General features: G+C 38.0%; 1 protein-coding gene across 2 annotated transcripts in view; it reads right to left on the bottom strand.

Moving 5' to 3' along the window:
- Positions 1-11,758, bottom strand: part of ZNF438 (zinc finger protein 438) — a 125,367-nt gene that overhangs the window by 11,190 nt on the left and 102,419 nt on the right. Inside the window, exon 5 of one of the 2 annotated variants that reach the window (XM_012803253.2) lies at positions 3,359-3,442. In XM_012803253.2, the coding sequence (XP_012658707.1) occupies positions 3,359-3,442 (84 nt within the window). Of the gene's footprint in view, positions 1-3,358; positions 3,443-11,758 lie in introns of those variants that run through there. The other variant, XM_012803254.2, reaches the window with a different exon arrangement.

Here is an 11,758-nt window from a genome sequence, read left to right as displayed (position 1 = left end):
ACAAGGGAGCTCAACTTAATTTTGTTGAAAAACCTATAAACACATTTAGCCATTGCCTACTCTTTCCCCAAGCCACTGTCCAAGGTCTGCAGCAGCAGAGTCAACAGGAATTTATTGAGCGTTGACTGCAGAGCGTGCACTGAAAATGTGCTGGCAAGAGACACAAGTGTTCTTTTGTTTCTAATCCACATATCAGTAGCAGGAAGACCTCCCAGATTCATCGTTATCTCTGACCCAAATTTCAGGAAATTTGAGATGGTCCAATGGAAACAAGCACATCCTCCATTGGGTATCTTCTACCTGGAGTCTAGTTTGTCCAATCTCCTTGGCGCTCCTGTCCCATTCTGCTCAGCTGTGCTCTTGGCTAGCTCCTCCTCCCTTCTTTACCACCACTAGTGACATGCAGGTACCTTCTACTCAGTATAGGCCTTTGAAAGCTGTCCTGACAAACAGTTTTTTCATTCCCTGGTTAGCAGAGAAGAAAATTCTCATTTTCTGAGGAGCTGAACTTCTTTAATCAATATTGTTTCTTTATCATTATCTCAATGATAGGTAGTATTTTGTGTCAGATATGCATCACCTCATTTAATCCCCATAATAACCTGAGTTAGGAATTACTATTACATCCATTTTATAGACAAAGATTGCTAAAGCTGGTACCTAACAGCGTTGAAACTCAAACCTTGGCCCATTTCACTCCAGGGGCTCTCCCTGCCCCTGCTGCCCACTGTGAGCCATCATGCCTGTTTATGGTCATCACCAGAGTCTCCAGCGGAAAGACCATGGCTTTGGCAAATCCCTCTCTGTGCCCAAATGTTATCATCCATGAAACAGGAATAACAGTGTCTGGCTATAAAGGTCACTGGCAAGACTAAATGAGAAAAATAAGTATGAGGAGGCCAGGGCAGTTTCTGCCACATGTTAGATGCTGAGCAGACATTAGTTTTCACTTTCTCCTTGCCATGAAGTATGAAGTTCCTGACACTGATTTTTGGTGAGGGAAAAAAGGCCCAGATGTTGAATGTTCATCATATGGAAAAAGTTCTGGATCCTTAAACTGGTGTTTCTACTCTAGAAGTAAGCAAAGGAAAAGGAGAAAGAACAGCTATTACTTATATTGAGGCTTGGAAAACACTACTTCAAAAGGAAGGCCTCTGAAACAAAAGTTTCTCCCTGACCTTCTCCTGCCCTCCTGGCTCCTCAGTCTCTCCAGAGGCCAGCCATAGAAACCAGGCTCCCTCTTTGCCAACATGAGTCACAGAAACTACAACCCATTTTCCTTAAAGCAAACCTAAAACCTAAACAACATATTCTTAACTTTCTCCCTACCTTTCTGTGTAAAAACTGGCCATAAAGAAATTATCTGACCTGCCTTGTTTGAGTGTAGGTCATAAGACCCCCAATCCAGAGAGGGCCCTGCCCCACATCCAGAAGGAAGGCATGCTGCTCAGAGGCCAAGAAGAATCCAAACAGGCCTTGCTGGGGTTCCCTACTCAGTCTATTAGCATTAGATCATACCCCTTTTGTTTAATTGTATTTCTACATAGCTGTTGATAACTTTGTTGAACCTAAGCATAAAAATGGACAGTTTTCTCTGTACCTCTGGGTCTCTATTCTGAAGGGTCCATGCCATGTAAAACAACTAGATGAATACAATTAGATGAAGTTGTATGCCTTTTTTCCCATTAATCTGTCTTTTGTCAGGGGAACCTTCAGAGACTGAAGGGCCCCTCTCCTACCACCCACTTTGCTAGCTCCACCTTTCCTAACATCTGATCTATCTTCTCAGGCTCTCTTACTCCTTTGTCCACATCCTTCCTTCTCTTTTGCAAACTGCATCCAGGTTAACAGAGTGCTAACTGGATTAATAATTCAGTGTGAATAGGGGTTAACAGATACACATTCTACAGAGCAGTTTTAGGGGGACACGCCTCACTTCATTTTATGTTGAGTATTGAGGTCAATTTTGCTCCTAAACCTAGCAGGGAAGAAGGCAACTACCCTAGGAGACGTTCAGGAAGTGGTGAGCACAGATCCCAGTGGCCCTGGGATGAGGGATGGGGCCTAGGCTGGGGCTAGGGAAACTTGCCACATCGCTGGAGGTCAGTCAGAGCAATGAATATATGAATTCGCAATTCAAGGGAAAATACATGGGCTTTCATTGTGGGTAGGGGCTGGGCATCCAGAATTTTGAAGGCATTTATTTGCAGATTTCAGTATTTCGCTGAGTACATCATTAAGCAGTTTAAGATAGCTTACTTATACAAAGAAAAACTGGGCACCAAAAGGAAACTATAGCCCACAAAATTGAATAAATTAGACACGTAAGTACAGTAATCTCTCAGTATCCATGGGGGATTGGTTCCTGGACCTTCTGCAGATATCAAAATCCACAGATGTTCAAATCTCTGATATAAAATGACCTAGTATCTGCATATAACCTATGCACACACTCCCTTATATTTTAAATCATCTCTAGATTACTTATAATATCGAATACAATGTAAATGTTATGTAAATGGTTGTTATACTATCATGCAGGGAATAATGGCAAGAAAAACGTCTGCACATGTTCAGTACAGATGCAATTTTTAAAAAATATTTTTAATCCATGATGGTGGAACGTACAGATACATGGAGGGCTGACCATGTATCATGAAGAAAGAAGAAACATTCATTTTTTTAATAAAAGAATTTAAAAGCTGATTACCTAAGCTATTAATGCAATAAAAGAAAAAATAATACAACGTGGTTTATTAAATTCAAGTAACTATTCTTTCGGAGCCATATAATTAATGTCCCAAATGAAAAGTAGTTCTAAAAAGCTTTACTGTTTAAAGTACATTTTCACAACTCCCAATTTCAATGGATTTCTTCTTCATTTTAATTATGCCCCTTTTATTAGTTCTATACTAGGAGAAACTGTTTTGATTTGAAGTGCTTCTGATGAAAAACAGTTGAAAACAGTAAGAAACACTTTGTGTTTTTAATACATTTAGGAAAGTAATGTTAAGTTGTTTATCTTTTTGGCAAAAAACGATCCGTAGTAGCCATAAAATTTGATTCGTGATTATAAAACATTCAAGTCAGTATCTGTACCCAAATCTAAGAGTGACTAAGTAGCATAAAAAGTTAACTATGACTTAATAACTTTCCAAAGATGCAAATCAAGAGCAATAGGAACTTCTGAAAGCTTTATTAACCTCATTCTTTCATTTTTCTTTTTGTTGTTCATATTACTAGAATTATTAACATTCAGATGAGACACATGGTTGAAATTTAGAGCTTGATCACTAACTTCAACATGGGAAAAGCAGCAGATCCTTTTATTTGATATCTTTTCCCCTATAGCAAATACCTGTGCACTTTGTCTTTCTGGTAGACTCCGACATCTCCCGAGTTAGCTGTTTCTCAACAGGATGGGTCAACATGGAAATCTCTCCTGCAAAAGAGTTTAGTGAGCTGCACAATGTCTCATGGCACAAAATCTTCCCCTAAGAAATTAAACATGGGCCCCTTTCTTTCTCAATTTCATTTTTCAATAAGCAGTTAGAACAGTTAAGTATCTAGGAAGACTAACAAGATGACAGTTGGTGAAGAAAACCTTTTCCTTAGTGGGATAAACAGAAAGATAAGGTTTCGACATCAGAATGCGCAGTCTGTTGGGACAATTAAACTAGGACACATGCAGATTTCTTGCCTTTGGTCAAGATACCACGATTATGAAACTAATGTGGTAAAGATCACAACGTTTCAACAACAGTACAGTTAAAAACAAGGGGCTGGAATCACAAAGATAATTCCAAAAGCAGGTTTACTTTATATAGAACAGGCATTTTTAAAGAGTATGCAAACTGCATTTTAAAAAATTAATTGTTCCACTGCTTTACAGTATAGTTTTACACATACTTTGCTATAAGACTTATCTTCAACTCACAGTGATGTGGAATATTTTTTGGTGTAAGGTTTTCTGTATCTCAGCTTGTATGTCAGACAGTACATGATTTGTAAGTACAAATGCAAAGGCTGGGCAGCCACGGGTCTTTAGGAGGTAGAATACTCACGTGTTATGTGGCTAATCCCTCCCTAATACTACTGCCAGTACTTATTTCCTTAATCAAGGCACATCTTTCCTTAACATAGAGAGACCCACTACAATACTGATGCCATGAAGTAGTAAAGAAAAAGAACATGAAGTCTCAGGCACTGACTGGAATTGGCTGGGTATGAGTTAACCAGCACCCAGATTCTGAGGCACTAAAGTCATCAGATTCTGACCTGAGCGAGCACACAGAGATAAGCCATTAGAACTCGAAAGCTGTGGTGACCACGGTGAGTTCCTTTTCCTTTGAATTTGGCTGGGCTTCTCCATCGGTGTCTTTATTGTCCTTTGATGATAACTACAAAACCTGGTTGAAAGCAACTTCTACTCTCATCTACAGGTTAAGAATCTGTAAGAGTTAAGGCTCCATTTTTCCTAAAGTCGTGCTTACGAGTTCTTAGGCAAACACTCTGGGTGCCAGAACTGGTCTCAAGGCTGTCGGATAGTCACCTAGGGCTGTTTTCCTAAGAGCCTTCCCCCAACTGGCCCCTACCTGGTGCTCTCCACCCCCCAGTGCCTGCTGCCTAGTGCTGGAGAAATCCAGCCACTCACTATGAACAAAGGATGACATTGTAAGTTTAAGGTTTCCAGACTCATAATCTCTTCCACAATCCACTTACTTATCCTTAACAGACTCCCTTCAGATCCTCATGGCGGTAGCCTAGGTTTCTCCCTGTTCTTGAAGCCACCCTTCCCCCTTAATCCCACCCCACCTAACCCTGGAGACCATCTCTCCTGCCAATGATTTTTGACACTGACTACCCGGAAAAGAGAGGCCATTCATTATATGGGAACTCATTGCCTGTCCCTCTGGGACATTAATTATGTGGCTCCAAAGGAATACTTAGTTACTTGAATTTAACAAACCACATTGTGTGATATTTTTTTCTTTTATTGCATTAATATTTTAGGTAATTGGTTTCCTCATGCTTCATAATATACAGTCAGCTCTCTGTATCCATGCGCTATCTCTCCTTTTGTCTATGATTATAGCACACAAATGAACTTATTAAAACCTTTTCTGGCATAAGGAGAAAGGAGGGAGAAGTACTATCACTGTCAATATATGACTCATCTACCCAAGTCCTGAAAAATTAAAATGCAAAAAAAAAATAAACAACCCCCAAACAAATCATGCATCATGGAATAAGGAAGTGGAGTATTCCCCATCTGTTCTGCACCACACTTATCTCCAGGACCCTCCATCTGCTTCAGGGATCCTGCATCTCAGTGGCTCCCCTACTCCCAGGAAGCCTTTCCTGACCATCCTTTCTAAGTGTGATAAAACAGGAGCTGTTCAGCCTCAGGCAATTGCTTGCTGTTTTCTTTTTCTGCTTTGTCTTTTGTGGTACGACAATACTGTCTCCTCCCACTAGAATGTAAGCTCCAAGAAAGCAGGGGTTTGTTTTTTTGTTCACTGCCAGGACCTGAGGCTCTAGATCAGCATCTGACAGTCATACAGCATTTTTTTTTTAAACTAAATGAGCAAACTGCTTATTGTCCAACCATACTGACGTGCTCTCTCCTAGGCTTTTGTTAAACACAAAAATAAAAAAAAAAAAAAACAGTAACAGCAGCAATAGAAGTTTTTGAGCCTTATCTCCTTTCTTTTCTGCATGAGAAAACTTACTATACATGTGTATATGTTCCTTGTGAAAGCACATATAGGGAGAGTAAGATGCAGTCATTCAGGCTAGGGTGTGACCCAGCTGGTCTGGTCAGTTTATGGGATCTTCACCTCAGGTCTCCCATGCTTGCAGTTATGTAAATTCAGGTTTAACCTAAACGTTATATCTTGAGTACTTTCGGGTAATTGATTTAGCAGATTAACTTCTGAATTGGAATGATGGGTTCTCTGATTAGTGTTTTTGAGGATAAGGGTTAACATGCTTTTTACTTTGAACTTTCACATATGAAACTGTGATTTTGGAAATGGAAAAGCAGAACCGTCTTGGAGAGGCTACTCTTACTGTTCTCCAGAACTGCCGGCCTTCTGAGAAATCACTTTTGGTGGAACCACCCTCCTTTCTGCATACTGGCTGAGAGTGACAGGTGGTCTAACACATGTCTCTACTCAGTTAGTTTCTATCCTTCCCCGAACGCTTAGGGTCCTCAAATTCCTTTCTGAGGTACTAAAATGTCTCCGATTCAGGAGACAGACTGAATGCTTAATTATCTCACTTAATCCTCCACCAATGTTTGACATTAACATCTCCAGTTTATAGATCTGGAAACTGAATATATCTTGCAAAGTGACAAAACTGGTGAGAGGTAGATGTGACCCAGGTCTGTCTGGCACCAAAGCTATTCTCCCTCCATTCCAACACACTAAACTTACTGAGGTGTTTAGTAATTTATCTGTTTACATGTGGGTCTCTTACAATGGCTGGCGAGTGTCACATAATCTATCTCAATGCTGAGAAAATAAAGGTCTTTTTGAATAACCTTTTCCTGATAATCAGGAAATGTAACTGTTAGGAGAGAGAAATCTTCCTTCTTCTTCTTCTTCTTTTTTTTTTTTTTTTGAGACAGAGCCTCAAGCTGTCCCCTGGGTAGAGTGCTGTGGCATCACAGCTCACAGTAACCTCTAACTCCTGGGCTCAAACAAGTCTCCTGCCTCAGCCTCCCAAGTAGCTGGGACCACAGGCGCCTGCCACAATGCCCGGCTATTTTTTGGTTGCAGCCGTCATTGTTGTTTGGAGGGCCTGGGCTGGATTCGAACCCACTACCTCAGGTGTATGTGGCTGGCGCCTTAGCTGCTTGAGCCACAGGCGCCGAGCCAATCTTCCTTCTTCTAACAGAAATCTATAGTGTGGCTGCTGGAGAGGTAGTTAATGGAATGTACACAACAATTAGCAAAGCCCTACCTAGTACTTACAAGCCAGTAGCCTTCTTTTATATAGCTTCTGGTGACCAGACTCTGCTTAACCCACAATGTAACTTTTTTAAAGTGACAATTAGAGAATAAATTAAATGACAATTTTAAAAGTACTGACAAAGTAGTTTAGTGAGCGAGAGTGAAGAAAAAAATAATTACTAAGGTCTTTTATAATTAAAAAAATATAAATTTCTTAAATACTTTTCAATGCCATACTACCTACTTCTAAAACTAAAGTCACTGAAGAACACTGGGCCTGAAAGAAAAGTCTAAAAACACTAAAAGAACTTCTGTATTCCTCATGTGGCAAGTCCTGCTCCTTTAGTAAACTTGATTAAAAAAAAAAATCAGGGTTATGGTTTGAGAAATTTTCTTTTTTGGAGGAAGGTGAGAGAGGAGTTTCTCAGAGAAAACAAGACAAACTGCATCACTTGTAAGACAGAGAGCAGGGGTTTGGCTTTGGGTCTTCTACTGACTGCTGAAACGAATTTGAGCAAAATAGTAAAGCCTTGATCCTCACTGGCCTTAGTTCCTTTCCTTTAGCAAGAGAGGATTAGACTAGATCAGAGTTCCTCCAAGTAGGGTCTGTGGAAATGTGGGGAGGGTCCCATCATTCTCTTTTCATGCTGTTAATCAAGCTTTCATTCCTCTTTTCCTTTGTGTTGACATTTGCAGAGTAAAGGAGATGATGGGTAAAATTCTAGAACAGAACCTGAACGAAGGCAGTGACAGCAAACTGTCCAAGCAGTCGTATTCTTCACCACTACACTCTCACAGTAGAACAAAAAGCAGTGCAAATTTTTAGTTCTATGAAATGTTGATCCTTGAGGACATGCCTTTTTAATATTCTGTGTGATGAAATGGCTCATGCTCCTAGTGCAGGCCTGCTGCGGATGGAAGTATGAGTGTTGCCTTGAGGAGAAGCATTTGGTTCAGTTGTGAAGCAGAACTGCTTGCTTTTTTCATGGAATACCATTTTTACTTGAAAGAACATCTGACAGATATATGTTGAAAACATATTTAGATTTGGGTACCTGGCAGACATTTTTTTCAAAAGCAAAAGAATGAAGCTTGCCATAATAAGAAAAACTTCTACAAGTATTTGCTGTCAATGATAAAAATCATTCTTTCTGGTAGAAAATGGAATTTTGGATAATTTGAATTTACTATGAAGAGCTTGAACCTTCTCAGTACTTCATGAGTTTTCAGAGGAGGCTGGTGGTAACGTTAATGAATGTGATTTTAAAAATATTGTACGATGAAGTATATAAAAGACCTGGATAAAAGTCTGTGAACTAATGTTTTCTGAATAACTAATGCATGATGCTACATGCATGTGTAAAAGACTCATTCAAGTATAAGATAGACTAAAATGTAACATTATAAAAAAGTACACTGAAATGGTTTCAAATTTCACATTACAACTAAACTTTAAGAAGTTACCATCTGACAAGTTTTGGTGTAGTATCAAGGAAACACATCTACAACTATCTGAAACACACTCCCTCCCTTCTCAGCTAATGTAAAGCTGGGTTTTCTTCAAATATTTCAACATAGCCAATATCACAAAAGACTGAATACAGGAACCGATACGAGACTCAAACTGTCTTCAATGAAGCCCGTCTTCAAAGATACTTGCAGAAAATCCCACTTTCTCATTAATGTTCTGTTTTGGAAAATACAGTCTATTTCATTCAACTATGTTATTTATGTTAAGATGTGATGAGCTTAGTGTTATTTTTAAATGTATTCATATATTATTTTATGCTTATAAACACTAAATATGGTAAATATCGATAGATATAACCCATATAAATACAGGCTTTTGAGAGTCCTTAATTTTTAAGAGTATATTGGTATCTGAAACTAAAAAGTCTCAGAACTGCCAAACTGGATGAAATCTAACTTCTATCTTTTGAAATTCAGTTAATTGTGTGTGTGTGTGTGTGCGTGTGCGCAAGCGCGCGCACATGTGTGTGTGTGCGTGTGTGTGTGTGTGAGAGAGAGAGAGAAAATAGAAAATCAAATCTGGAAATGTTTTGCTTTTTGATGTTAAAGTTTTCATTCCTTCATTTTTGTTTCTTTGACAATATTATGGCAGATCAATAGGTAAGAGCTTTGATAATAAAGTGTTAAATGGTAATTCAGTCTAATAAAAAAATTTATATTTAAAATATCAAAATTATATTTAAAATATATTTTAAATATCATATTTAAAATGTAGAACACAGATGAAATAATGCTTAACAGAAATCTTTTAAATATGTAATGCTTTAGAAACATATTTTGCTTAAATTGAGTTTATATTTATGGAATATCTCAAATTATATACAATTAGATGATATTTGTATTTTTTATCCAATTTTAAGAAATATGACCATTGTTTAGTATGGCCCTCAAGCACAGTGCTGAAGTGTTGTTCAGAGCACTGTTTGTAAAGGGTTTTAATAAAAAGCATTTAAAATCAAAACCAAAATAATCATAAATTGCTCTTTCTAATTAATGTAAGTTGGATGTTGGAATTTCTATAAATGTTTTTAGGATTTTGATTCCAATTAATTTAAAGGCAGGATCACTATGTATACTCTATTGAAAGCATTACTAGATTTATGAATTTTACTGTTACTAATTTTTAAAAATAAAAAAAATGCTTAGCCTATGTTTTTTCCTTGCATAACACACTAAACACCCTGTCAAACTACTTTGCTTTTATCCCTGCTCAACTCATCAACCAACCATCTGCATAAATAAAGATGTAAGCATCTGCTCTATTGCAAATGGTCTCAGGGGCAGATGTTTGCATCCTTGTGTTCATGTCACTGGGGCTGGATACATTATTTGAACAGATGTACACAATCTGAAAGTGTTGTGTCCCACAGTGAAATGTCTCCAACTGCTTTCTATCAAAGTACATAAATGCTATTTGCACCTGCATTTATGTTAATGATATAAAGGCAGCAGGGGTTCTGACAATGTGAGATGTGATGCTATGAAATATATTTACATGGTTAATTGGAATTTTTGAGAGACTCTGCTGCCAAACGGCCACATGACATTGATACATACCTAAGTAAGTTATCTGATTACCAGACTGCTTTTTAAATAGGAGAAGTATGACTATTTCTACTCATAATATAAAGTTACTAATATAACTACTTCAAACACTAATATTTTAACCCAAACTAAGAAATTAACTTCCATTATGGTTTACTTAATAAGTTTTAGGCCACCTGGGTCATTTCCAATTCTTCCTATAAGGACATTTCTGGAGGTAGCTGTGTGTTTCACATTTGTTCTTTCAACAGCATAACATGCTAATAAGGCACAATGGTGTTTTGCAGAAGTTATTATGTTGGAAAGTTCCAATTGCCAACATTAAGGAGTTAACCAAAACCAGCTTGGAAATGTCAATCTGTACTTAGTCTGCAGCCTAAAATGGTACCAAAGTCCAAGAATAGCATTTACACCACTTGTTAAGATCAAAATGTTTCCATATGAATTTCACATATTTGGAAACATAATATTTTGGTAATACATAAGGAGTGATTTTCCCCCCAATAATGAGGTCACGAAACAATGTTCACCACTAAGTGCAAAGCATTGGATTACAGTGGTTTTCCCTGCTACCGTGTATTAAATATGAGGCTGGAGGGTCAAAGAACTTGTAATAGTAGTTTTCTTTGTAGTTTATTGACCTTAGAACTCAGGGTCACTTTTCAAATAATGTATTTATTACTTTGTGAACTTGAAATTTTTAATATCCACTATGCACAAATTCATTATATCTGAGTTAAATGTCATCCAAAATAGCTTCTGTTCTGCAAATTACACTGAGAAAATTATACCGTGCTTTCAAAGAGTTTTTACATTCATATACAGTGGACTCTCACTGTTTGCAGATTCTGTATTTGCAAATTTGTCTACTTGTTAAGACTAAAATCTGTAACCCCCAAATCAATACGCGTGTGCTTTTATGGTCATTCACTGACATGTGCAGAGTGGGGAAAATTTGAGCCACCTGACATGCACATTCCCCGCTGAGGTTGAACAAGGTGACACTCGGCTCTCTTGTTTCAGCTCTTACACTATAAGTATGTGTCCTTTTTCCTGGTCTGTTTTGTGCCTTGTTTTTTGCATTTTGGTGTTTTTTTCTCAATAATTTTGCTGCTTAGTATGGCTCTCAAGCACAGTGCTGAAGTGTGGTCCAGTGTTCTAAGTATGAAAAGACTGTGATGTGCTTTATTAAAAAGTAACTAGTGCTTGATAAGCTCTGTTAGGCACACATTATAGTGCTGTGTCTGTGAGCTCAATGCTAAAGAACTGATATTTAGTAAGGTATCTTTAAACAGAAAAACACATACAAAAAAACCCATGATTATGTATTAATCATTGACAAAAACATAGTGACCAGAGTCCCAACAGGAACCTAACTTTGCATATTGCTGAGGAGCAAAAGTTCAGTTATTTACCAAGGAAGTGTTCCCAGTGACTTTACAGAACACAGCTACCACAAATAACAAGAATTCACTGTATCTTATCTTATTTGAGTGTTACAGGGAAAGAATTATTATCCCCACTGGAAAAATGAAGGTGCTTAGGTTTACTGATTTAGCAAACATCAGAGTTATAAAGAAGGGCAGAAAAATGACACAGCTGTCCAGCTTAGTGTTCTTTCATTGGACTAGAGGAGAGGGGAGGGAAGGGGGGAGAAAAAAAACCAGGAAGGGAGCTTAAGAAAATAGCTTTCATACCATGTTCGAAAGAGTGAGACCATGGTT

Source organism: Otolemur garnettii, unplaced genomic scaffold (genome assembly GCF_000181295.1).
Source record: "Otolemur garnettii isolate 467f Iridium unplaced genomic scaffold, OtoGar3 scaffold00019, whole genome shotgun sequence".
Lineage (NCBI taxonomy): Eukaryota > Metazoa > Chordata > Mammalia > Primates > Galagidae > Otolemur > Otolemur garnettii.
The sequence above is the reverse complement of the archived record's forward strand: the minus strand, read 5'-3'. Positions and strand labels throughout refer to the sequence as shown.